The sequence below is a fragment of the Stegastes partitus genome, unplaced genomic scaffold (assembly GCF_000690725.1).
Source record: "Stegastes partitus isolate 25-593 unplaced genomic scaffold, Stegastes_partitus-1.0.2 Scaffold120, whole genome shotgun sequence".
Classification (NCBI taxonomy): domain Eukaryota; kingdom Metazoa; phylum Chordata; class Actinopteri; family Pomacentridae; genus Stegastes; species Stegastes partitus.
Window position 1 is genome coordinate 345,138 of NW_007577851.1, and position 27,012 is coordinate 372,149.

The 27,012-nt window shown below is 42.0% G+C and overlaps 2 protein-coding genes across 2 annotated transcripts in view; one reads left to right on the plus strand and one right to left on the minus strand.

Annotated features, from left to right (window-relative positions):
- The window catches only part of dock2 (dedicator of cytokinesis 2), a 100,000-nt gene that overhangs the window by 48,190 nt on the left and 24,798 nt on the right, over nucleotides 1–27,012 (plus strand). The window lies entirely within an intron of this gene.
- On the minus strand, nucleotides 997–12,253 carry insyn2b (inhibitory synaptic factor family member 2B). Its single transcript, XM_008278325.1, has 3 exons — nucleotides 9,983–12,253; nucleotides 6,685–6,759; nucleotides 997–2,296 (listed from the first exon to the last, which is right to left on the minus strand). Exons 1-3 carry the CDS (start codon nucleotides 11,539–11,541, stop codon nucleotides 2,113–2,115), a joined length of 1,818 nt encoding a protein of 605 aa, XP_008276547.1. The 5' UTR covers nucleotides 11,542–12,253; the 3' UTR covers nucleotides 997–2,112.

Genomic DNA, 27,012 nt, shown 5'->3' on the forward strand with positions numbered 1-27,012 from the left:
CACAAAGTATGTTGACAACAGCATATTTTGTTTAAAATACACATTTTTATTGCACATACAAGAGGAAGATCAGGAAGAGAGGGGCATTGTGGGAGCTCACACACTGTTAAGGGACAGCATATAAAAATACAGGGATGGGGCTTTTTTGGATATAGATTGGTTAATTAGTAAGTGTGGTGGTGTCATCCAGGATTCTAATTGGTGTCAACTTGTGAGCCAGAAGCAGCTGAAGTGAGCCCTCGTGAGATTAGTGTTTACACTCTGAACTGCCATCAGTGAAGCATTATGTAAATGCTGTGTCTGTATGTGCAAAAATAATGGTCTGGGTGTGCATTTGCAAAAGGGATAGACCCATACCAATTCTTTTACAGATTTGAGTTATGATTTTTGATAACAGCCATGTTTGCCAGGATGTAGCTTGTTATAAAAGGCTATTTTCCTCTACTAATTGTGTTTTTTTTTTTTCAAGGATGGTGTGTATTGATTGAAATTTCACTTTTACATGGGATAATGAACCTTGAGCTGTGACGTCTATTGAATTTTCTACATTTCGACACTGTGTTTCAACCTGAAGTGTATGTTTTCAGCGCAAATCCTGTTCAATTGTAGCTCAATTCACCAATTAGCAGTGGCAGTATGGTCCGAATGCTACAGAGCAAGCTCATAGGATATGGAAAAATGATTGCCTCTGGTATATTTATTGTGAACAAAAGGATGCTTGCTATCGTTAATACCAAAGAAGACTGGACTTTTTTGGTTTTTCTGTTTACTGTGTGTTGTCACTGTGAAGCTCTTCACATTGTAACATGTCAACAGAGATTTCTTCAGCACTAGTTGTGCGATGGTTAGATCAGGAAAACCTCCAGACATTAAAAGCTAGTTTTACCGTTATTCATACAGAAACCATTGGTGCCTTATTGGCTCAGATTTTACAAATATTATTATATATTCATACAACATTAATACAGGCCAATCAACCGTGAACTAAGAATGGTCTACCCCTAGTTTGCACTGGTTCACAAATGTACTGAATGTGTACTATAAGCATGTTTGCATGTGGGTTATGGTGGTTGCTTGTGTTTCAGTGAGTCTACTATATGTGTAAAGCAGTGCCTGCAAGTGTATGCCTCTTTGTGCACGTATTTGTTTGCACGTTTGTGTGAAAATCCTTGAAACAAGATTGAGCTTACAGCGAAACATTTCCATTTTGGACGGTAATAAAGGAGAGAATCAATCACTCTGTCAGTCAGCATTGACAGAATTCTTAATTGTCTGACACAGACTGTCAGTCTTTCATCAGCTGCCTATCACATTGTCTCTTAATGTAGTCTAAGTACAATCTCCACTTTGCTCTCCAAAATTCTGATGATCGAGTGAGCAATCTCCATGTTTCCAGAAGCTCATCAGCTTGTTTTTCCACCAATATCCCTCTTGTGCTCCAGCTGTTGCTACATTCATATTTCAGCTGTTAAGCCATCCAGAGACACAGTATTCCAATTTGTTGTTAAATTCCTTGGATTTTCAAGGAAGATTCGATCAAGGTTCCCCTGCTTATTGCTGTAATGAAGCCAGAATTGCTGTGAAGGTTCACTTCCAGCTCACACATCTGTCCATCTGTCTAGACAGCAACTGAGCCAAGTGAACAGTACACCTGTCTGATATCCAAAGTGTCAACGCTTCATCTGCCTGTTACAGATTTGTTCTGGAAACACAATGTCCTCACTTTCAGTCAAAAGCTGATCACAATTTTATCGCCAAAGACTGGCTCCCACAGAGAAAGAAAAGGGATGATCTTTCTCAGACTCCCTCCCGGGTGGCTCTGAGAAAAAAAATCAGCAGCTCCTTTGGTCCTCTTTTCTTTCCTTAGTGCGTTTCCTTTCTTTCTACCTGCTCACCAGTATATTTTATCAGAGCTCAGGATGGGTTGTGGTGGAAAATGTGCCATATACTGGGATGCCGCTCGGAAAAATGGACCCTCTGAATTTAGTAACACTAAGCACGCTGTGCACCCACATGAGATGCTTTACTCTTGAACATTTTGGGTCCCCTGAAATATAATCCACACCTGTATGCACTTGTCACCAAGAGAGGCTATTGTGGCTTATGCAAAGCTTAGAGCCACCAGAAACACTTCTTGCGCAGTTTCTTGACACGTGCCTTGGTGCTGGGACGACTGGAGGAAGAAGGAGCTGGCGTGGGCTTGGTCAGAGTCGATGCAGGCACATCATATTCCCCCTCAAGGGCCTCCATAACCCCCTGGAAGCGTCCCTCCTGCTGCCGAAAATCATGCTCCACACTGTAGAGGAGGGAGAATGAAAGAGCAGTGGAAGGGGAAGAAGACAAATATAAGGGAAAATCAGCAGGAGCATGATTTAGAGGTTGAAGTTGTGTAAAATCAAGTCATATTTATTTATGTAGCTCATTTCTCACAGAAAGATATTAAATGTGCGGGGTAGAAAGAGAGGAGGTGAGAGAGATGTAAGGACAAATGAAAGTCTGCTGAGCGGAAAGAGAGATTAGAAAGAGAGGGGTTGAGAGAAAGGTGAGCGAAGGAGTCCTAATAACATGAAAATCAAGTCACAAAATGCTGACAACACCTCAAAGAGAGGTTTTTATCTACGCACAATGCAGTTTTATATGGAGATTTAAAGTCATGTTGTGTTCTTAAATTAGAAATGTGCACCTTCAGCACACAGTCACACTCATACTTTCACACAGCGCTCAACTCAGCACCCTTTTCACGTCCATAGTATTCTTCTATACTTTATGCACCAGTACATCACAGGCTGGCGAGATGAGAGGAGTGGGAGGAGAATGAAAAAGGGAGTAGGGAAGGAGAGGAGCATTTGCACAATGGAGGAGCTAAAGGAAGGAGTAAGGGAGGAACTTTTTTGCTCCTCTGATATGTTCAAAGCAGACCCTCTTGGCTTTTCTTTTTCTATGCTCTCATTCCCCCTCCCCCCCTTCTCATCTCTCGTGCGCTCTCTTTCTCACCATCTCTCTGAAGTGTCCATCGCTGCAGGTCATAGTGTGGTAGACTTTGAGTTTCTCTCTTCTTTTTTGGGTAACTGTGTGTTTGTGTGTGACAGTATGTGTGTGTGTATGTGTGTGTGTTTGTGTGTTGAGTTGGATTATAGGGGTGGGGCTGCATAGGGCCTGGCATCTGGAGTTAATGAGGCACATGATGAGACAAGGAGAGCAGAGATAACTACCCATCCTCCCCCTCCTCCTCCTATATCCCAACAGACGTACACTCATAAACACACACACAATGCAAACACGAAATGAGCCCCCCCACCACCGTCCAACCTGTACATCTTCCACAACAAGGCCACAGTCGAGTGAGAACATACGGGGACGTACGGAAGGAAGGAAACTTTTGGGAGACGGAAGGATGGCTAAATTAAAGAAAGGCCACCTTTAATAAAAACCTGGCAGGGAGGTCAATGCAGAATGAAGGAGGGAAACAAAAAAAAAAAAAAGACAGGACAGGAGGACAGGATGAGTGCCAACAGAGATATGGAGAGGGGAGGGCAGAAAGGTATTGGCTCCTCAGGAAAGAGGGATGGAGGGAATGGACGAGGAAATAAAAGCTTTGGTGGGCATAGACGAATGGAGATGGCTGCAATGAATAAATGATCAAAAAGATGCACCCAGACTACATAGACAGATTGTTCACAAACACACAACTTACATATAAGAGGGATAAAGTGCTGCACCTGTCCCACATCCACTCAATTCACAGTCTGTCCTGTTTTGGGATGGGAGGATTTTCTTTCTCATGACTCTTTTAAGTTCCAACCTTCCCTTGTCTCCATCATTGGTAACTACCTCTCTCACCATTGTTCTCGAGATTATGGCACAGTGGGAAAAGCTGCTGCTTTTAATTCCTTCTGCAAGCTGTCACCTACAGTATCCCTGCCAGTGCGTGCATGACTGTGTGTTCTTGTCGTGGGTTAACATGAAGCAGACAGTTGGTGCGTGTATGGATGTGTTACAATTCATGAATGTCTATCAACAGGATGTATGTATGAGGAGAAGAAAGTGAGAGAATGCCTTCAGATGCTAGGTGTGTATACATGCCAGCATATGTTTCAGTATGCGTGTTTGAGCTGTTTAGGCTTTGGGAGAAAAACATAAGGGCTGTCAAAAGTTCCGCTCCCCCTTGTCTCTCAACATAAAGATTAATTAGAGCTGACAATGGCAAAACATCTTCAGGCAGCCAGCCCACGTCGAAACCTCTTTTTTTCACCACAAATCATTAGGATGGATGTTTCAGTCCCACGCGTAATTCATCCCCCTGCTTGTGTGTCTCCTTTTCCTATCTCCCCTCCTCTTTACCCAGAATCCTCTGGGATTTTGATATAGCCGTTACTGTCCAATCAAATAAATGGAGCTCTTTTACTTCGACGACTCCTGTGTGTGTTTGTCACAATAACACCACTGAAAATGTGATTTTCTGTATTTGTAAGAAATTGACATATGAGACGGAAAACGATTAGGAGGCAGATTCTGCATTTCTGTCCAAGTCATTATCATCCATCACATGGCGTGAAATATATTCATTTATTTGTTTGTCAGAATGTATGAGGTTGTGCATGCAAGTGTGCATATGAAATTCATGCACAGATGTACCTAATGAAAGCTGATTTCCTTTTTGCTGGATTAATTAGCTTGTGAGCATGTTTGAAGAAAGCAGAAAATGTCAAGGACTATAATGGTATGAGAAGTAACAAGCTAGTAACTGCCTCAGGTCCTCCAATATATGTAAAACCAAACTCAAACCCAATTTCAAGGACATTAATTATCAATATTACATGTAATAACTGGTGTCTTTACACAGCATGATCAATCTACTACAAAGGTGCATTTATAAAGTCAGAATATAATAACGCTTAATGTTCTGTAAACAGCAATGTCTTCTTATTTAAATTCTTACATGACTAAACTGTAGTTTAAAGGCATTCAGTGGCTTTTAAAAGCTTTTTTCCCCCCCTCAATTTTTCTTAAAGTTCAGCTCCATCAAATTCATCAACGTTTTTGGTCCGTGTGAAAATGCCTCTGGAAGTGCAGATTAAAATTACCCGGTTAATGTTTTTTGTGTGCATTTAAGGTCGCCTGCTTAAGTGAAATGTTGTGTAATGCAGGTTACAGTGCTGTCACTAACAATAATTTGCATTATGAATTAATCTGCCAATTCTAAAATGGCACTCACTGTTCTGCACAGCTGAAGTTGAATACAGTCCAAATACCTAAAAATACTCCACAGCAAATCCTCATGTTTGAGAGGCTGGAACAAGTGAATTTTTGGCACTTTTGCTTACAAAAAGCACTTACATGACCCTCAGATTAGCTGCTAAAAAATGTATTGTTTACTGACCAAGTGATTAAGCTGCTGAGTCTCAGGTCTAACCAGATGTAATACTGTATTCCACTGAATTGCACTGTGTTTGTGAATATGTGCATTCATACCACTGCACAAAATGGGGGAAGGTTTGTATATGTTTCACATGTGTATATGGATATGAGCATGTTGCCATGCAGAAGTCCTATCCCCTTGGTTCTCATTATTACTTACTGGGATAAGGATCCTGCTGTGTTAATTAAGATCAAGGGAGAAAAAGAATGAGAAGAGGGGAACGAGGGAGTTGATGAAGCGACCGAGGGATAGAAAGTAAAAGCACAAGAGAGGTGCAGAGGTGGGGCTGCTTTGAGGCGAGTGGGTTTGAGATTTAAAGAGAACTAGATAGTCAAAGGCCCTACAAAAAAGTGTCTTTTATCCTCTGAGGCCTGCAAGCGAGATTTGTATGTGATTGTGAACGACTACAATTAGCTTCAAGCCTAGCTTTGGTCTGTAAACATTTTTTGCTTTTAGTGTTATCCAACCTACATTTCCAGCTCATGTGAGCAGCGTAGACTTTTAGATGCTGGGGCACAGGTGACTGTACCTTTGGCAATTGAGAGACTGAAAGAGACATAAATGTACAGAGGAAACCAGTTTGATTGAAAATCAGAGATGACAGAGATTGTGCAGGCATGGGATGGAAAGATGGAATTATTTACATAATGAAAAAATGTGAAAAGGATTGTGACGGGAGGATTAAACTGCAGTATGCGGTATCAGATTGTGATGGTGCAGCTCTGTAAGTTGAGACGGATCTAAGAATGCAATTACTTATTTAGGTCACTCGCACAGGGGACGACTGGAACAGGAAAGACGGATCATTTAGGTGCTGAATTAATTTGCTTGTTTGCACAGAATATTCTTTTATGTGTAAATAACTTTCCTGGATAGAGCATCCTCTTCTAATCTGTGGAATACAGCATGTATTCATTTCAATATTGATGAGGGGGTGACTCTTAGTCTTGCATTTTTCATATAATAGGGATATATTGTTGTACAATTATCAGGGTGGGAGAAAAGGGCAGAGGCAGCAGGGTTTCAGGAAGAAAGGATAATGCAAATAAAAATCAAACAAGATGTGCTGAATAAGTGATAAAACCTGGATATGTTGGGGGGGCGGGAAGCAATAGGACAATAGGGATTGGAACATTTTCATGTTTACAATAGGAATACAGTTGTCTGGGAAGAAGTTTCAGGGCTGTTTGTTACGCTTCAGGTAAGAATGAGTTGGCAACAGTGGGTTATGTAATACAGTAAGCTCATTATCTTAATCAGGTTACCTGTAGATGATGCAGGCTGTCTTTTGGCAGGTGGGACAGTTGTTTATGTCCTGACCAGTTCTGTATGAGCTGCGACTGCAGAAACAACAGATGTAAAACATTCACACACATTTGCAAAATTAGTTTAATAGAACAAAGCTGTGCATGCTGATAGTAACCACATGTCTGATGCTACAAATACTGTTTCCTATTTCAACTAAATTGTATTTGCACATACATGTACTGTTTGTTATGCATGCTTAACGATTCATCACATATACGCTGATGTAACAGGAAAAGAATTGTTTTGCACTGACAAAAGGCCTCGCATATTATGACTGGAAAGAGTCTCACTGTCTTGACTGCTGATGTCACAATTGTTTTTGCTCTCTCTACCAACGCAAACTAAATGCAGCAGCATCAGACGTGTTCTCTGGGGGCTTCAAAGGGCACAAAATAGTTTGTGATGTGTAGTGTATACGCAGTACCCCAATAGAACTCTCCAGGACATTGCCTGAATTGTCCCAGTGGGTGAAAACCTGCCTGATTACGATTCCAGGCAGGCAAAAGCAGTGTTTGCAGCGACTGTCTAGGTAGATCTAGTTGGGAGCCAAACAATACAGGACACAAATATTATTAGCAGCAGGTTCACTGAATGTGATCTTATTGTCTTTCATTCTAGAAGGCTGCTGTGTTGAAGATTGCTTGGAATTACAAAAATATGATTACAAATGCCAACTGTGCTATCAAGGTTGAACAAGCCAACACAACTAAAGACGGTGCTGAATGTTTGAAAGAAAAAAAAAAACTAAACAAAACTGTCAAGCTCATGCTGGCTGCTGTGTAATTAAAACACTTAATGTTGCCAAGATATCTTGGCTGGCCTTTGACTGAACTCCTTCGATAAAAGAATAAGAGATTTATATTGATGAAATAGACATTTTAATTACATGGCGAGAGACCGTGTAACTGGCATTATTTTTTCTCCCCAAACAGTCTTCATCAAAGACAACAACAGCTGCAGATGACAAGTATTTGCTTCAGGAGAGAAAAGGCAACAAGGAGCTGAGCACAGCGACAACCTTTTAGCTCAGCCGACACTTTTATCACAGCGGCCCACTTAAAGTACTTTCATTTCTGGCACAGCTTCACGTACATGCAGTCCCTCTTACTTGCTGGTTCTTACTCGTTTTATGCCGCTCTATCATTCAATTGCCCTCTCTTTTTTTCTTACCCTCTCCCCTCTGTCTGCCTGTTTTCTTCACACACTTAGCATGAGACATAATCATCCTCACTACAAGCATATGAACACCCCCCAGAAGCATGAATGCAGGATATTATACAGTCCAACGACAGGGCAGGACAGCTTGTGCACTGACTTTAGGAGTCTTATTGCGAAGCTTAAACATTAATTGTAAGGTAATCTGATAGGGATTAGTCTGCAGCTAGAGACATCTGTTAACCCTGGACAGATAGAAGGAGGGATGAGAGGGAGTAGAAACGCGCAGCGAAGGAGTTTAGGTGGTGATGTAGAGTCTTTGTCGGTTTTAGGATGACTGGGAGGTGGAAAAAAAAGAAACGAGAGGGGCAAGTGAGTGAGAGGGGTGGAAATTTAGGGTGTGAAGGAAGAAATGCTTCTAAACTCAGAGAGAAGACGTTTTCACCGTAAAGCAGTGGTGGAATGTAATAAAGTAATTTACTCAAGTGCTGCACTTCAGTGTAAATTTGAGGTACTTGCACTTCACTTGCGTCTTTTCATTTCATGCCACCTTCAATTTCTTATCCAACCCAGAGATAAATATTGTACTTTCTGCGTCATTACATTTATCTGACAGCTTTAGTTTCTAGTATATACATTTAGATTTTTGCACCAAAACATAAAGAACTTGTAAAATATCTTGCTTTGCTGTATATTAAACTACCCCGCAGTTAATACAAATACAGTGGGAACATTTAGTTGATTAATCAGCTGCTTGCTTAAATTGGAATTGTGTTGAGAGTAGTATTTGGATAAGCATTTTTAATATTTTCAGGATTTTTTTTTTACTAACCAAACAATAAATCAATTGATAGTACGAAATGAGTTCAATCCAGTGGAACTAAAATGCTGCTTTTGAATGAATACATGAGTCAAAATAATCTAATGATATAATTATAACAGTATTATAGTCACAGGCACGTTTTCCTGTGACTTCTATACTTTTTTTGTGATAACACTTGCATATGTTTGCTTTAGTGGCGTTTACAAAGCAGAATTTTTACTTGTAACAGAGTTCTTTTACAGTGTGGCATTAGCACTTTTACTTAAATAAAGGACGTGTGAATATTTTCTTCTGTAAAGGTGAAACAGTGAAGGGAAGGAAGATAGGGAAGAGATGAAGGATGATGGGCAGTCAGAGGAGAAAACAAAACAGTGACAGTAAACATATGACAGCAGAGAAGACTGATAGACGGGTTGTCGGGGCAGAGAGAAGGAGAGAATAAAAGAAAAATAATGGCAAGAGGGCAGTGGAGTGATTCACAGTTGTTAGTTGCAGGCATGATTCATACGTGGAGGTGCAGAAAGAAAGATAGGGGGAGAGAAAAAGGTATTAATTAAGAATGGAGCAAAGAAAAGGTATGAGAGTGGAGGTGGAGATGGGGACGAATCGCTTGAAGCAGGTTAAAAAGCGGTGAAGAAAGACTGGGGGGAGGACAATGAAATTAAAGTGAGAACTGGCTCTGAAGTAAGAAGAGGAGAGAAGCAAAGGATATGTAGCATCAGAGGTGAAATTAAGAATAAAGTAATTAGATTAGGAGAGAGAAGGAGTAGTTTGATTCGTTTGCTGTGCTGGGAAGTACAGTGTCTCTTTGGGACTTTATATTCAAAAAGGCATATAAGATAAAAAAAAAGACTAAGCAGACGTAAGGACTGTAGGCTGTCAGGTCTCACTTATCCCCACAGGACTGGATCACACATGTGCACAGGCCTGACATTTAAAAATCAATTACACAGACTTGGAATGCCTGTCAGTATAAATGACTGTATAAAAACTCAAATACACTCTCCTCTCAGACTTGTGGACTCCCTTGACACTCTCTCGTCTCCCCGTCTTTGTTCTCTTTATCACTCCAGCTCACTCTTGCTTAAGCACTTGGTTTTACCTCTCTTATCTTTTCTCTCCATCTCTGTTTTCATCCTTTTCGTCACCTCTCGCTCTTTTTACTCTCTGTATTGGGATCTGAGCTCCTTCATTTCACACTTCAGTCTCCCTTTCTTCTAACCTTTTACCATTACCCCCATCTCCTATTTTCTCCTCCCTCAGTCTTTTTCTCTCACCCTTCGCTGAAGGCCTTGCTCTTCTCCAGGTCTTGAATCACGTTGAGAAGCACCTTGATCTTCTCCTGATTGGATAGTAGGTTCTCCTCCACACTCTGCAGCTGCCTCTCCAGCCCACGTGGTGCATTCACTGCGTGTCCGTCTAGCAGCCCTCCCGGAGCCCCGTTACATTGTGCTTTCAGATGAGTCTTACAAGGCAGGGTGTGGTCGTCGAATGATTTGCTCTTCTGTTTCGGGTAGTCCTTGAGTTTGATCCGTTCTGAGGATTGTTTGGAAATATCTGTGGTCTCCTGGTTTTTGGTTTGCGCTACAGGTGTGGCTGGTTTGGAAAGAGTGGATTTAGGGGAGTTTTTGGGTGGAAGAGGTGGCGTGCTGCTAGATTTTAAGTCACTGTGAGAGGAAGGAGTTGGAGGCTTTGAGTTGACTGATGAGTGTGCAGGTTCATCAGCGTGCTGGGTATGAGCCAGATCACGACTGTGTTTGTCAGCTGAATGTGGTTCTGTCACCTCTGCAGTTGGTGTGTGAGTTTGTTGTGAATGTGTGCTAGCAGTGGTCCTATCTGAGTTGTTGTGTGTGTCCGTTGTTTGCGTGGCTGAGTCCTTGTAATGACTGAAGTCTGCAGAATGTGGCCTTGTCGGCTGCTTTGAGTCTCTTGCTTTGTTCTGAGTGTGCGCCGTGTGGTTCGAATGTGAACTGTGTGTTTTCGGTATAGTGTGTGACAGCTGTGGTATTTGAGAGGTCTTTACTGATGTGTGCTGTTGTGTGTTGGCTGTGTCTGTGTTTTTGCTGTGAGAGTTCAGGGCAGCGGAGCCTTTTCTGGATGGGTTTGTCGCTACAGATGGTTTCCGTGGCGGATTAGGTAAAGTCTGGCTCGCTGTTATTTGATTGACTGCCCTCCTGCGACATGCACCTGTGCACGGTGTCATCTGCGATCGTCTCCTCCCACATGTTCCACAAAGTCGAGGTGGGGACGTCGCCATTATTCGACACGGCCGAGGCGGGGTGGCGTGCACAGTCGTACAAACACTGCCCGTCTTTAACACTGAGCGATGACCCTCACCTCGTAAGGACTGAACCCGCCTCCTCTCTTGGGCCGGCTCCTTCCCCTCTGTGGCCTCGCTGCAAACCCCTCCCACCACATCCGAGGCTACCACGCTGCCATTTGTATACCGAGCTGTCCTTTTACCTCTTGCGTCGTTGGGGTTTGTCCGTATGGTTTTGATCTGGCAGTAAACTCCACTGCCTGACCCCTGTGACCCCATGTCGTCCTGTGTCAGGCTGTTGATCTCGTTCTGAGATGTCTCCTTGGACACCGGCAGACTATTGCTGTCACTTCTGATAACTCCCCCTGTCTCCACTGCCGTTGTTTTGTCTGTTGCCATGGTGAGCGGCCGATGTGTGTTGGTTGGTTGACTGCTGTGTCGTTTGATGGAGGGGAGAGTCCGCAGTCTGGGAGATGTCTGCACCCCGACACTGCACAGTGGGCCCCATCGCCCCCCCGCCAGGGGAACTCCCAGTGCAGGCACCGGATTGGTTGGGTCAGCCACCCTTCTGCCCATGCTCCTCTGCAGGTTGGCTCAGCCCCCAGAGGAGCTGAAGGGGATGGAGGCAAGCAGTGACATCAGCCAGCGTCAGCAAGATTATATCCAACAGAAAGCCGTAATCGTTCCAGCTTTTGTTTACCCAAATGAATTTGTGTGTTTGGGGAGCAGCGTGAAAGAGTTTGTCTGTGGAAGTAGCAGATAGGAATTCAATGTCCAATAAGGCTATAAACTGTCAACGCTCCTCCATTAATGACCTCCTCACTAGTTTATCTACTTCCACTTGGACATTGCAGTCAAAGCTTTTCTCAGTTTGTGGCCAGCTGCCTGCAGATGATGACTTGGATGACTTCTCTGGACATTGTTGATTTGTTCTGGAAAGAGAAAGAAAGAGAGAGAGGCAATGAATGAGAGAAACAACAGAAGAAAGGACAGAAAACAGGCAATAAATGGTTGGACTGACAAGAAGACACAGACATTAGGCACGTAAAGCACCGTATAAAAGCTTTGACCTCGACTGAATGCACACACTGACCAGATCAATAGAAGTCTATCTACTTCTTATTACACCAACAGGTCGGTGGGAGCTAAAATGCCAAAACCTTCTTTCTCTCCAAGGTGAAGAAACATATAGACTAGAAATATCTTAAGGGTAACAGCATGTGCCTCCATACTGTTGCAAGTTGCACATGCTGCTCACCAGCTTGTCAATAGATTTTAAAAATTTAAGACTACAGATGTTGTTGCGGACTTTTATTACAAGATGAGACAGTATGACACATTTAAAGTGACGTTATGTCTGCCTCCCACGGCAGTATGTAAACTGATGATACATCATGTGTTGGCATTTATCATGGAAGCAGTTTGGAAATCTGTCCAGCAGCGTGATAAACTGCAACATTGGTCTGTCTTACTGTGTTTTTCAGTGGCGTAGCCAGGCGTGGAAGTCAGTGTTATCAGATGTTTTATTTTTTCTTTGGCTGTTCTGAGGCAGTAAATTTAATTTTATTGCACGATTAAATTATGTTAAACCTTATCTATTTATGTATTCTTATGCTTATTTAATTTTTTTTGGATTGATTGGGAGGGGAACAAAATGAGCTGTTTGATCTTAGTTCAGTTTTCTGAGATTTGACTCAGAGTACTTTAGTGCTGCACTATGACACTATGATTAGCTGATAAAATTGGGGCATGATATTATATTTGCTTTTTCCCTATCAGGAAATTGGGCCATTGCGGGAGCAAATACTGGCAGGGTACATCAAAGTAAAAAGAAAAAGAAAAGCCCCAGATAAGAGAGTAAATGAGGGTTATTTAAATATACATATGCAATTTGTACTGTATTGGAGAGCAGGGAAAAGTGGCTGGAGCTACATTTGTCGGGTTAAAAATTAGCTTTCATTTAAGATAATGGAATCACGTAATCACACACATTTGGCTCTTGAGAGTAATTGAAAGTGCAGTGCATTTGTTGGGTGACTCAGGCGTCAATCCATTTTGTACATGTTGTACTTCTCGGTCAGATATTTTAGCAAATTTCTATTTCACCACCTTCATATAAATCAAAACCTGTCCAATTGTGATTACACAGTGTGGCACATGAAGCCAGGATTCTGGTTGGTAAACAAAATAATTTGTCCATGAAATTAGACCAGTCCAAGGTGTTTGTTTGTACACTGAAATTGTCTTTATGCATTCATCAATATTTTTTTTTTCTCTTATCTTCTTGAGTGCTGGGTCTACATTGCGATGAGTGTGTGATGGTAAACCAGCTGGCATTCGCACTCACACACTCCAACATACAAAGAGAAAAGGGAAGAGCTTATTTTACGCCAGCTGGTGCAACATCAAAGCACAGATGCTTGTTGTACATGGTCAAGAATGGAACAGTGCAATATGCTTCAAAATAAATAAAATATGACTTCGTTCACCTATTAGTCTAAGAACTCGTGAGATTACTGGCAACACTTTCAGCTCAAGGTTTCGAGAAGTTTTAGAGGTCTGCCTGTCAGCAGCGGCCCTGCAGTCATTAAAAATATGTTCTCATCAGTGGACAGGTAACTCAGGCTGAATGTGATGAGCCTGACTGCTGCTCTAATAGTTCATATGTATTCAGAATCACAGTCGTGCACACAATCACTCATACCAATGGTCTGCCGTGACCCGTAGTGACTCATTTCGAAGCCCGATGTCCCACGCTGTTTTGACAGCATGAGTAGATTAGAAATTGACATTTTCGCCCTTTTATTTTCTTTTCCCTGACAGCAAGTGTAATTAATATTGTCAGACTCTTTGGAATTTCAGTTTTCATTTAAGACCATTAAATATTAAACCTGAATGAATATGCTTTGTTATGCTGGTGGGCCTGCCCATGAGCTGCAGGAGAGAATTGGGAACAGTTTAAATTTAGACTTCATTCTGCATCCTGCATCTGCAACTTTCTACACGAAGCCAAGAGAACAATAAGTGTCACACAGCGCTGTGCACTCATTGCTCAACAGTATGGCGTGAGAGATTTACTGATAGTGGTGCTTTGAAATGTAAGGTTTTTACATAAGGCGCTATAGATCAAAGGATTGCAGCTTTGGTGGCATATTGCTCCTATTTATATAAATATCTTGACAGTGAGTTTGGCTCAAGGACTGCAGCGTTGCTTCTGAGCAAGCAAGAGGGCACACGTAATTGACAGCCAACACTGCTTGTGATTAGTTATCACGTTGACTGGGGTGATCATTGTCCAGGAGTGGACCACAGAGGACGTGACCCAGAGTTCACACATCCCTCCAGATTTATGTGGTGTTTTCTTTTCTGGCCACAGCCAGACGGTGAATTAGAAAAGGTTTGAGAAGTGTTGCTTGGGAAGAGAAATTGCTGCTGCTGATGATATTTTTTTCTGGGGAGAAACAGACAGAAGGGAAAAGCAAAGCAAGAAGAGTGTTTTATTTTTTTTATGTGCAACGGAGAGAGTTAGGACTGCAGATGTGCATGCATATGTACCGGTGTGTGAGTGTGTTTGACTGTGTATATAAGTTGTCAAGCAGTTTGCCTTGGGATTCAGACTAAGTCAATTGAAGGTAATTTTACTGCAGCCCATTTCCAAGCATTTGTCTTTCCGTCTGGAGACGCACCAGACAGCAGAGCACCTGCTGCTACAAAATTTCCCCCTTTCTTGCTCCCTCCCTGCAGTCCTCTATGGTTGCGTGTGTGTGTGCGTGCGTGCGTGCGTGCCTGTGTGTGTATCTGAGACTTCAGAGGTACATGTACACACAAATACACACACTCTTCACCTCTGACCTGCAGGCTGCCAGGCAGAAAGTGACACCATATCCTCAGAAATCTGTTTCACACTCCTGTCCGTCTCAGCCTTTCTTTCACTCTGTCTTTCTCTCTTTCTTTTTACACACACACACACACGCACACACACACACACCTACACACACACACACACACACACGTTGTCTGTTCCTCCCTCTCTGACTTTCTCTTTAAAATCCTATTTGATCAAAACATCCTCCCGTCGCTCTTTCATTGTTACCTGTGTTTGTTGTTGCACTTTTCCACTAACCACCCCCCTTTCCATCTCTGTCATGCTGTCTTTGATTTGCTGTGTGTTTCTCTCTCCCCTCCCCATGCCTCTATATTTAATCATAGTCTCTCGTCCACATTGCACCTCTGGCTGTGCAAAATGAACGGGGAGGAGAAGGGGAGGAAACGCTGTCAGCAAGGGGGATGAAGGGGAGGCAACTAAAGAGGAGAACAGGGGGGGTGGAAGAACGGGGAGGCGCTGAAAGGTGGTAGAGGGAGAAGGGGAGAGAGAGAGAGAGAGAGAGAGCAGATGAAGGAGAGGAATCACAGACAAGATTAAAGTGATGTATGCGTGTTAGAGGAAAAGATGTAAAGACTTATTTTCCTACAGTAAGTTTAAACCTCGAAATGCGTCTGATAGAGTTTATTAAAGAGTAAAATGAGAAGACCAGAGGAGAGAGATCCATAAAGAGGCAGACATTAAAAGAAAGTAAGGAAAAGATCTGAGAAGCTGCACACATTGCTCGCTGGTAATCAATGCGCACTGCGAGTGTGCTCAAGCATCTGTCACCACGCACACAATCACACACACAAACAGCCTTTAAACACCACGGGGAGTTTCTTGACAGTGTGCAGCTTTTTATGAAATCTGTTTATACATGCAATGAGTTTAATTTACCAGTTGGTGGGTCTGGGCTGTTAAAGAATTGTCTACAGTGCAGGCACTCTCAGCGAGGCCTTGTGGGTCCATGTGTGTCCATGTCCATGTGTGTGCAGATGAGTGTGCATGCAAGCCTTTGCAGTGGTAACAGAGCACTGAATGCTCCAGCGAATCGAGTCCCCTGTCGTTTCAAGGTGAGCCTCATTTTTCAACTGCCGATTGACGGGCCCGAGTGTGTGTGTGTGGTTTAAGGGAGACCGAGACTTGCTTTGCTGCTCTGTAATCACACTGCTTTTCTCTGTTACTATCTCTCAGTCATTCACCGCCAGAAGAGAACAAACGCAGCACTTTATTGGCCCTTTGAGACAGGGCACATGCTGCATTTTGGACAGTGCGGTCATTTTTTTCTTTGTTGTCTGGGGTTCAAAGGAAGAAAAGCAAACTTTTCTATTTTACAGTTTGATTTTTAGATGTCAGCTAACTTTGTTTTCATAACACCATTTCTCAGATTTTACAAGTCTTTGAAATGTACACCAGAAGTTAGGAACTTTTGTCTCTCCCTTCTGGCAGCTAGAGTAATTGCACAAACACCGTTGACACGCATTTATGATATATGCCTCTCTCTTGTTTGCTTTTGCAGTTTCTTTTTCATCCGGAGCTTTATAAACTTTTTTTTTTTCCGAGCGTTCCTAGGTTTCAACTGCATTGACTCCGCCATACTACTAGTTGCTGTGGTCGAGTCTGTCTACATTGCTTGTTGCTCCCCTCTTCAGTTCTGGCAAACCAATCTAATGCTTCACCACTGGTGCAGCAGTGCGGGAATGTCAGAAACAAGATTAAAAACTCGGGTATACTGCAGAGGCTTAATCAACATTGTGTAGACTTGTTTTGCAATGGCTTGAATGTAATGGACGTTCAGCTATGTGTACAAGATCTGCACTCTGGCTTTAATTCCATGAGGGACATTTATGCCAAAAAATTCCAGACTATGTCTTATAACCATCATTTGTGGCAGAAAAAGACTTTGGTTTTGAAAGTAGTTCAAATCAATGAGCTTGTGAAAGTTTTTGGAATGTTGCATAACAAAAATACAACTCTCATATTTAGACAAATAGACATAATTTCAATGACCTTGCACAGACATATGTCAGGGACTAATTGGATGAAGAATTCAGAGTGACGTATACCCAGCTAACAAGAATCATCTCCGGAGTATGAATGGGAGTTGTTAGGTTATCAAGACCTTCTCTCTGACTTTCTTTTGGAGGTGATGATGATTGAAAGAGACTGGTGGTACAATCAGCAGACGAGCTGTCAGACAGGCCCGTTTGACTGATAAGCTCATTACAGATATGATAAAAGAGTTTCTAAATTACTGGATTGTTCCCCTGGTACTTAGAAAATAAAAGACAACTTATATCTTATACAGTAACGTACTACAATGTAGTGCTTTGCAAGTAATATCACAAGTCAGTTAACCTAATAAAAAAGCAGAAAACAGGAAAGATCTAATCAATACGTAGTGTCGGTGCCAATTACCATAAACACAATGCCAGTTGTCTTTGGTTCACATTTTTAAGGTAATTGCCAGGTTGGTTGTTCCAAACTTGCCACAGGTCTTTTAGATTTAGGCTTTCTCTGTGTATTCTGTTTCCTCATCTTTTTGCTGTTGCTGAAGATAGTTCTTTATGACTCTTGCTGCATATTAGCGATTCCTCTATGTGTGTGTATTAAGTACAGACCCTCTGAGAACAGGGTTTAGTGTTGTGACAATATTAGTCTCTGTGCTATACATTATTAGTTTATTTCTGTTTGTAAGTGAATGTTGTATGTCTGAATATATCAGTATTTGCAACCAATATTGCAGATACACAGCATGTATGCATTGGATGCCGTATCTCTGCTTTTGTCTCCATAATTGGTCAGTGATTCAGTCTTTTCTGAAATGTCATGGTATTTATCCCTAAACCTCATAGAAGGACAAATCCAGTAACAATCGTCAAAACAGCCAGGAAATCTGTTCAGCTATTTCTGCTGCCTGCTTTATGGTGCATTTTAATTGAGTGCAACTGTGTTTTTCAGGGATGGTGCACTTTAATCAGCATTTCAACTGAAGAGCCAGAAACCTCAAAGGCTAATGTTAATGTCACAAAAGCCAAACTTCTCCGCCAGCCCAGAATACAGTAAATCAGGTTAGGTTCTCATTAGTCTCACTTTGCCGGTCCATTCTGTAGAACACAATGGTGCGGCTACACCTCACTATCATTCTGCTTTAGGAGAAAAAAAAAACACTTTGGCTTGTTTGTATTTCTTTAAACACACAGTCGTTAATCACAGTCTTTGTGGGCGGAGCTAAAAGATGCGTGTTCGGCCTTTCCTCAAGACAGTGATGAAGGAATTGTTGTGGTGAAACATTTACATGCAGGGAGACGAGCTGTGTGAATAAAATGGAAAAAAAAAAGAAGTAGCAGAGCTGCCTGACTATGCATTGCAAAACCAAAACTTTGAGGCTCAGTTTCATTTTCACTGTGGTAGGTTGATGCTTGGAGCTTGTTCTTGTTGTTTCCCAGGGTGAAGAAAACTGTCACACACAGATAGCAGAAAGAATGCCGACTGAGATAATCGGCCAATGGCAAGCTTATACCCGCAACTTACGTCTAGTGAGTCAGACTGGGTTCTCTTTTAAATAAGAGCTTTAGAAACAACTGAAGATGACTGTGTTCTGCTTTGGTTACTGCGTGTTCATTGTACATTTACGTAAGACAAACCCTTCTGTGTAAACCAATCAATGACAACATTAAAACTTCCTGCCTGATATTATTATATTGTGTAGGTCCCCACAATATACCCAAAACCATCAACACGTGGATTCCTTCAGACCTCTAAAGGTGTTCTGTGGTTTCAGAAACCAAGATGTGAGCAACAGATCCTTTAAGTCCTAAAACTTGCAATGTAGGGGATCCATAGATTAGTCATGTTTTTTAATTGGATTGAGATCGGGGGAATTCGGAGGCAAAGTCAATACCTCAACCTCTTTGTCATGTAAACCATTCCTAAGCGATTTCTACGATTTGCCAGGGTGCATTGTCCTTGCTAAAAGGCCTCAGTGCAATCAGGGAATACCGCTGCCATTAAGGGTCTGTCTGCAGCAATGTTTAGGCCCATGTCAAAGTAAACATCCACATGAATGTCAGGTCACAAAGTTTCCCAGCAGAACATGGCTCAGAGCATCACACTGCCTTCACTGGCTTTCCTTCTTTCCATATTCCATTCTGCTGCCATCTCTTGTTCAGGTCCAGGGGGCACACACACTGCAGTGCACTGATTTGAAAGAAAATGTGATTTGTCAGACCAGAGCACCTTCTTCTATTGCTCTGTGGTTGAATTTTGATGCTCATGTCCCCACTGTAGGCACTTAGTGGTCGGGGGTCAACATGGGCACTTTGGTTTTCAGCAATTTGTGCTACAGCAGCTCTTCTGTTAGGCTGATCCACACATGCCAGCTTTATTCCCCGTGTAGTAAGCCTTGGGTGCCCATGAACCTGTTAACAGTGTTGTTGTCGTCCCTCCTCAGTTACTCACCACTGCATACAAGGAACACCTCACAGTCCTGCTGCGTTGGAGATGCTAGACCAAGTCGTCTAGCCATCACAATTTGACCCTTGTCAAAGTCACTCAGATCCTTATACTGCCCGTTTTTCCTGCTTCCAACACATCAACGTGAAGAACTGACTTCACCTGTCAGTGGTTTAATGTCATTGCTGACTGGCGTATAAGTGCTTTGTCATGTGGAGTTTGTTTTTGTGTGTGTTTGGAATCAGTGAAATTATACAACAGATAAACTGACCTCAGGTCCGCGAGCGTCTGAGTCTGTTCAGTTAAATTTTGCATACATGAACACCGTAAATGGAAAGATTCCCTTTCTGCATAGGAGAGAAAGAGAAAGAAATTTCTGACTGTAAATTGACTTTCACGGTTATTTGCACTTTCATACATCTAAATTAATTTCTCGTGGACGTGTTTAAACATGTCCAAGGTGAATAATTCCACAACCCCAATCAAAAGGCGTTGATGGCAAAAACTTTAAAAACCAAAACGCAGCTCCTAACAGTGGATTTTATGAAAGGCTTGTTGCCTTTTTAACCCTGTCTGCTCCTTTAGAAGACATTAAATAAGACATAATTCAAAGCTTTGTCCCATCACAAAGCTCTCAGAGACCAAAAAACACCCCAATCTGTTTGGTTTTATGGTGTAGGCTTATTTACAACCAGTTAGCCACCCTTAACAAGGAAACGGATGAATTATAGACAAAGAGCATATTATTGACAAATCCGTCTGCTGGGTTAATTCATTTGTTTTATTGTTGGCTAGAAGAATGTTTCTTGGTTGAGCAGCAGAGCAGAGAAATCAAACTAAAACTGAATATTTATAAGACATTTGCCACCAAATATTTGATTATAAGAGATAAACATGATAAAGTAGAAAAATAGATCCAGCATCTTAGCAGGGGAAAACAATGTGTCTGAGTTAGGGGAGGCACTGCAGATGCACGACCACACAAGCATGTTATCAGTGTGCCTAATAGGGTGTGATATCATCTGAGTTTTGCATTTTTGCTCCTACTGTGTTCTCTACCCTCTGTTGTTTAGCCTTTTCTTGCTGTCACCTCCTCTGTTTTTTTTTTTTTTATCCCTTCTTTTCACTTGTCCTCATCCTGATTACAGCCTTTTCTCTCTACACTCTTTCACGCTATCATCTCATCTTTCTCTTTTCTGCCATATCACTCATCCTGTCTGCATGTCCCATGCAATCTCTCCATCATTAACCCCCAGCCTATTTCTTCTACTCTCATCTCTCCATCCTGTTGCCCCTGCTACCCTCTCTCCCTCGCCCTCATCCATCTTCTGACTTTGTAGTCCTTTTGTCTTTCAGCGCATTTCATCTCTTTCTCATCACTTGTTCACAGTCTGTCTGGTTAGCAGAGCGGCTAAAGTGTCAGTGATGTGACGCATGCGCGTACACACACACACACACACACACACACACACAAATATGTGAGTGCACACGTTTTTTTGATTCTTCCCGTCTTCCCGTCACTCTCCTTTAACCTTTATTTCTCTTTCACTCCATCATCTGTCATTCACTGGAGATGCGGAATGTAATGAAAGTCAATGTGGTGTTATGTCATAACCTATTGATTATGTCTATCTAGTCTGTAATTTGCATGAGACCCCTTTAAATGATCTCTTTCTGTGCAGCAGTTGTTTCCAATATGTTATTGTGCATGCATTTATTACCAGACAAGTAAACAACTTTTAATTAGTTCTTACACAAAGTTTTAAAATGCTACCAGAGGAATCAAGTTTGTTTAGAACTCTAACAGCATTCCTGAATATATATAAAGAAAGCCATAACGTATTTCAAATAAATGAATTAATAAAGCACATTCTCAAATAAAAATGGAAGAGTCTTTGAGAAAAATGTGATCAGTAATGAATCAAATTCCTGCCATCGCACATCGTCCATGCATCATCTTTCATCCAAGAATTAAAACAGAGAAATCTGGAACATCACTAATAGCTACAGCAAACCCCTTGGACAGTTGTATGCATAAATTTGGGCACATTACAACTTAGATGTTTTGTGAAAAAGAAGCAAATACATTTCCTGCAGAAAATAGACAAAAGAGGCTTTCTTCAAAAGTTAATGAGCTGTTGTTCTTGTTTTTTCATGAACTTCAAAAATTCAAAACTGGATGCCATTCTACTTGTAGCGGTTCAAAATTTCATGAGTTCATTAAACTTAAGTTAACTTTTTTTTAAAAACCATAACTAGGAATGAGCCGATGATGATTCTAGAGCTTGGAAAGTTCTCTTACTTTTCAAATCCTGCAATAACACTTGACAACAGACTCCCCTAAGAAACTCACTGAGGATGTGAATATGTTGCTAATTGACACCTACAAAGCAGACAAAGGTTGTAAAATGATATCAAAGCGCTGCCAGCTTCCAATTTGCACTGTCTAAAATGTCATTAGGAAATGAAAAGAAAATCTGGAAGATCAAGAAAACTTCCGGATAACACTGCAAGTCTGCTGGAAAGAAAGGAAACACAACCCCACGTATGACAGCCAAAGACCTGCAGGGAGGTTTAGCTGGCACAGCAGTGGTGGAGCACCATTCCACTGTGCAGCTCTGACACACACACAGAATATCTACACTGAAAAAGGCGCCAGACGGAAGTCATACTTTCAAAGTCGTCGCAAAAGTTAACATCTCAAGTGTGTGGAGCAACATCTAAATAAGGCAGACTGATTCTGGAAGCAAGTGCTGTGGGCAGATTAAGTTCAAATTGAGCAGTCTGGCCGCTATCACTAAAGGTATATGTGGAGGGTGGGGGGAAAGCAGCATTTGATGAAAAGAACACCTTGCCATCTGTTAAGCATGTGGGTGGAAATGTTCTGTTTTGGGGTTTTGCAGCAGCCGGTGGCACAGGAAACACTGCACAGATAGAGGGACGAATGGATTCCACTTAATATTAGCAAATTTGTGATTAAAATGTCATGCAGTAAAAAGAAGAAATTGAAACTGAAAATGTACCTGGCTTTTACAGCAGAATAATGATTCACAATAGAGCTCAAACTTGTACAATCAATTTTTAAAGTGGCCTTCTTGGCCCTGTGACTTGAACATGGTTGAAAATATTTGGGTACACCTTGAACATTCTGTGCATACAAGGCAGCCTAAAATGTCTGCAAGCCTTTGTATGCAACAGTCAATACAACACTTCCTGCCTCACTGGCTATAGGTCTAACATTTTTCAGTGTTCATTATGCTATCAGTTATTTTTTATTTTTTTAGATATCTGGAAAAGCATCTTTAAATGGAAAGTCAGCCAAATGCTCCAAACAAACAGTGAAATGTGACGAAGAAAAGAAAAGACAAGCGTTATTTCCTTGCTCGGTTTTCAACTTGTTGATGTGTTTTTGCCAGGGAAAGACTGCGCTGTGTGGGAGTGTAATACACACACACACACACACACACACACATTCATGCAAATGCACAGGCTGTCGTCTTAACTTATATTCTTAACTGGCTGATGAGGTTATATAAATGTTAAGTGCACAGGTCACATATAGCCACACTGTTGTCGCTCCCTGTGTACACATTTGGTTGCCCTCATACATGCACACACAGATGCAGCATTAGTGTGGAAAAGAAGGGTTGTTGCAATATAATCCCATATTAAAGCTACACTTGCTGCCCTGATTGTTTCAGAGGCTCTTAACAGCAGTCGGACAACAGGCACACACACATGCACATAAACTGACAGAAACCTCTGGAATTTCTTTTTGAAAGCAAAAGTTGCCATTAATATTGCATGATAAAATAAAAGCACTCGTCGGCACACATACTGTACACAAACACACGTACAGATGTGTTCAAGTGCATCAGATCCTACTGTGTGACAGATGGATTGACATTGCTCACCTGCCACACATACATGCTGCATATCTGAGCTGAGTTTCGATGCTGTGATCACACTTCTTTAATAAAAATGCGCTCATGTAGACTTGCTTTACAGTAGAAATGTACACACTTTTGTCAAAGCAGCCGAATCTTTGGGAAACGAGACATCCACCCCAAGCCAGATGCTGTGGATTTTATTTATTTGTTTGGTTATTTGTGTAGTCCGGAGGTTTAACCTTAGAATTCTGCCTAGTTGTCCAGTTGACTCTCCAGTGTCTGCTTTCATACAATCACAGATGCCTCCCCTTCGAAATACTGGCCAGTGTTTTAAATCTTGAATGAGCTTCTTTGAAAAATAAACTATTAGCCGTGGGCTACCAGCCTGGAGATGGTCCTCAGAGGGTCATAATAGAGCAAGAGGAAGAAAACATTAGAAGCGTTTATTCATTTAGTCAGTCCCCCCCACACACACTCAACTGCACACACACACTCACTCTCAGTAATATTTTCTAACAACTGTCTTTGCTCTTGAATTTCTCAGCCACTTACCTTTCCTTCTCCTCCTCTGTGGTCCGCATGCTTCTCCTCTCCTTTGGTGTGTCTCTCTTGTGCCTGGTAGTCCTTTAGTCCTTAGTTGCGCTCTCCTCCGACTCTTTACCGCTTTCTATCTCTCTCTCCGTCTCATTCTGTCGCTGCTGATCCTCGCGAGCTCGCAGAGCCCAGTGATCCTCCCTCTCTCTCTCTCCCTCTCTCTCTCTCACTCTCTCTCTCCCTCCCTCCCTCTTTCTGCCTTTCCCTGATCGATCTCCATCTCTATTTCTACCTGATGCAATTTTCTCTTTAGCTCTCACGTATCTCTCTAAATACTGTCACCGTGTTGTTAAGTCCTCCACTGTCTCTCTCTTTGACTCACTCATTTTTCACCTCATTCCTGTCCTTTTTTTTTCTCTTCTTTTTTCTCATTGGTGTCTCATCCAGCGCCATGCCCTGGTTTCTGTGCCTGTGTTTGCGTATGTGCCTACATTGACCCTGGCATGGTGGTAGACCCGGAGAAACTTTGGCAGCACAGAAGTGTCTGCTCCTGGGAGTCGAGCCAGGACGCACACAGACACGCACTCTTGCACGCTCAGAAACACACACTCCCGCTTCTATCACTCACTTTATTTATATCTTTGTTTTTCTGTGAACACAGTCTGCTATTGCCCTGCCCAACCTCTCAGTCTGCTTTGTGCTGTTGCTTTCTCTCCCTGGCAGCTTCACCTCACTCTCCTCTTTGAGCTGCTCTGTCACCGTCCTCGCTCTTTTTTTTTTTGCCCCACTTTAGCCTCTACACGCTATTCTCTTCTTTTATCTTCATTTCTCACACTCACCTCTGCATTGGGCCGTCCCACCACCCATCCTCCTTTGATCTTATTGTCTTTCTTTCTCCACTCCCCATTCACAACAGTAGAGGATGACGCTGCTTTCTTCCTATTGGCATACCAGACAATTAAATAAATTGAAAAGAAAGTAAGATTAAACGCCATATGACATCGGGGTTTAATTATGCTTAATGATGAATGCTTTGTCTTCTGAGCATGGCAGAAATTGCGTGTTGCAAATTAATTTCCCTATTTGTCATGCGTCAGGAAAGACAAGATTGTTTCACCGCCGCTCGCTTCTTTTACAGGGAAGTTTTGAATTTAAGCTTAGGCATGGATCGAGTTAGGCTTAGCTTAGGAAAGTGTTTAGATAAGTGTTAATCTACACTAGTGATGTTGATTTGTGAATGTAATACACATAAAATATAGTGCGTTCTTTGTAGCGCTTGAGTAACTCCATTTTGAGTTATGGCAGTCAGTTAAATGTTTGATGAAATGTTTGTAAAACCTGTGAGATTGTGTCTTTCTTCCCTGAGCGGTTCCTGGATGTGAATGTCCCTCCTGGTCCCTCCTGCATCTGAAAATAACTGGTGATGTATGCGCCACTGCAAAGTGGTTGACTCACCTTGTGTTGTGTTTCAATTGACCTCTGGTGAGACGAGGAAAGCGGTGTATGCGCGCGTATGTGTGTACGGCATGCGTGCGACAGTGTAAATGTGTCCGTGGCACATTATGTAACTGGCCGGGACGCACTGCAACATACGGGGCTTTAAAGCATAAGACAAATGTGCACGGAACCACGCAAGGTTGAGAAATCGTGAGATAGTTGCGCTTAAAGCTCTGAGGTTGCAGTAATTTGATTTTGGAGTGGAGGATGAGAAGGGAAGCATGTCATTGTCAAGGAGGGAGGAGGGTGAGGAAGAGTACAGTGTGTGAGCTGGAGTTGGAGAAAGAGAAGAAACTTATCTGCTATTTTAAACTGTAAATATTTCATTTCATCTTCTCTTCTCCTATTGTTTCTTTGTCCTTGACCTCTCTTTCATCGCCATCCTTCCTCTTTCTTCTTTGTATCAGCTGACTGTGTGTCTTTGTACTTGACTAGGAAGTGGGAGGCTGAGGATGCATTGACACATTGATCTGTTTTCTGAATAGTCAACAGGCGTATGCTGAAATGCAAACATCCATTCATGCAGATAGACACCCATACCTCCGCTTTCTCTTTGTCTGCCTCAGACAAACACGCAGCCTGATCACCATGACACACACAACTCTAATTACACCTCCGCACGATCCATCTCTCTCTTTCATCCCCCCTCTACTTTTCACCTCAGCCCCCAGGTGTCGGAAAATAACATGAGTGTGTGTGTGTTTGTGTGTAATAGAGGGGGGTCAGAGATGAGCATGTGTCTGTGGCGGTACAGTGAGAAGCGCTGCAGGCTTCAGACCGTGTTTTTTAGATGTTCTATTTTAAAAAATGAAGAAAAATCACAGTTGAGAGCCGCGTAATGACTTCCCACCTGGGGGGATGCCACAAAAGGAACGACAGAGGAGGGGAAGAAAATAGGGGAAAGGTGGTGAGCACAGACAGGATATGGACCTAAATGAAGTGCTGTGAGAAGCATCGATGGGCCTGATGTGGAATTATTTGAATGGATTGCTGTTATCTTTTGCCATCTGGTTTAAATTGAAACTCATTCATTCATGTATTTGGTTCTGTTTTTGCTGCCTAATGACTTCCTATCTGTTTATTTAACTAGGCTTCAAAATAGGTTAAATGTCTTGGGTATTTGACATTTAGAATGTGAGAGCGTTAAAGTAGATGCCAAAATCTTCAGTGTTGCACCTGGTGGATTACCTGATCCAACGTTCCACTCTATTGATCGTCACTTCTGTCCATGTCAGAAACATTTCTTTGTGTTAATTTAACAGATTAAATCCGAACACTTTAAGTATTTAAATTAGGGCTGTCACAGTTAATGCTTTAATGCTCTGTCTTAATTTAAAATTAATGATATGTTAATTATATTTAATTGCATCAATCGTGTTTCGCTGTTTATCCTGCTGGGCATCTCTTGGGGTTACGGAACTTTAAACAGGGAATTTAAACTATGTGACATGAAGTGGTCTTTTGAAACATTGCTTTTACAAATAATAAGTTACATGTACGAGCTATGAAGTGAACTCTTGCTCTGTTCAGTGAAGAGAGTATTTGCTGCTGCAGCCTTACGTTGACCGATTGCTTGTGATTCAGCAAAACAGGTGTTTCTACATTACTGATGTCATGGCTGTTCTCTGTTTGTGATCCTGCTGCAGTATGTTGTTACATGTTATAGAATTAGTGGTTTGTATCACTGATGATTTTTTTGTGTGTAGTGACCTCACTCAAACATACAGCACTGTGATATATGACGTGATTTTATTTTATTCTTGAGGACTTCCTTTACCAAAACCACATTGACTGTACTGCGCTGTA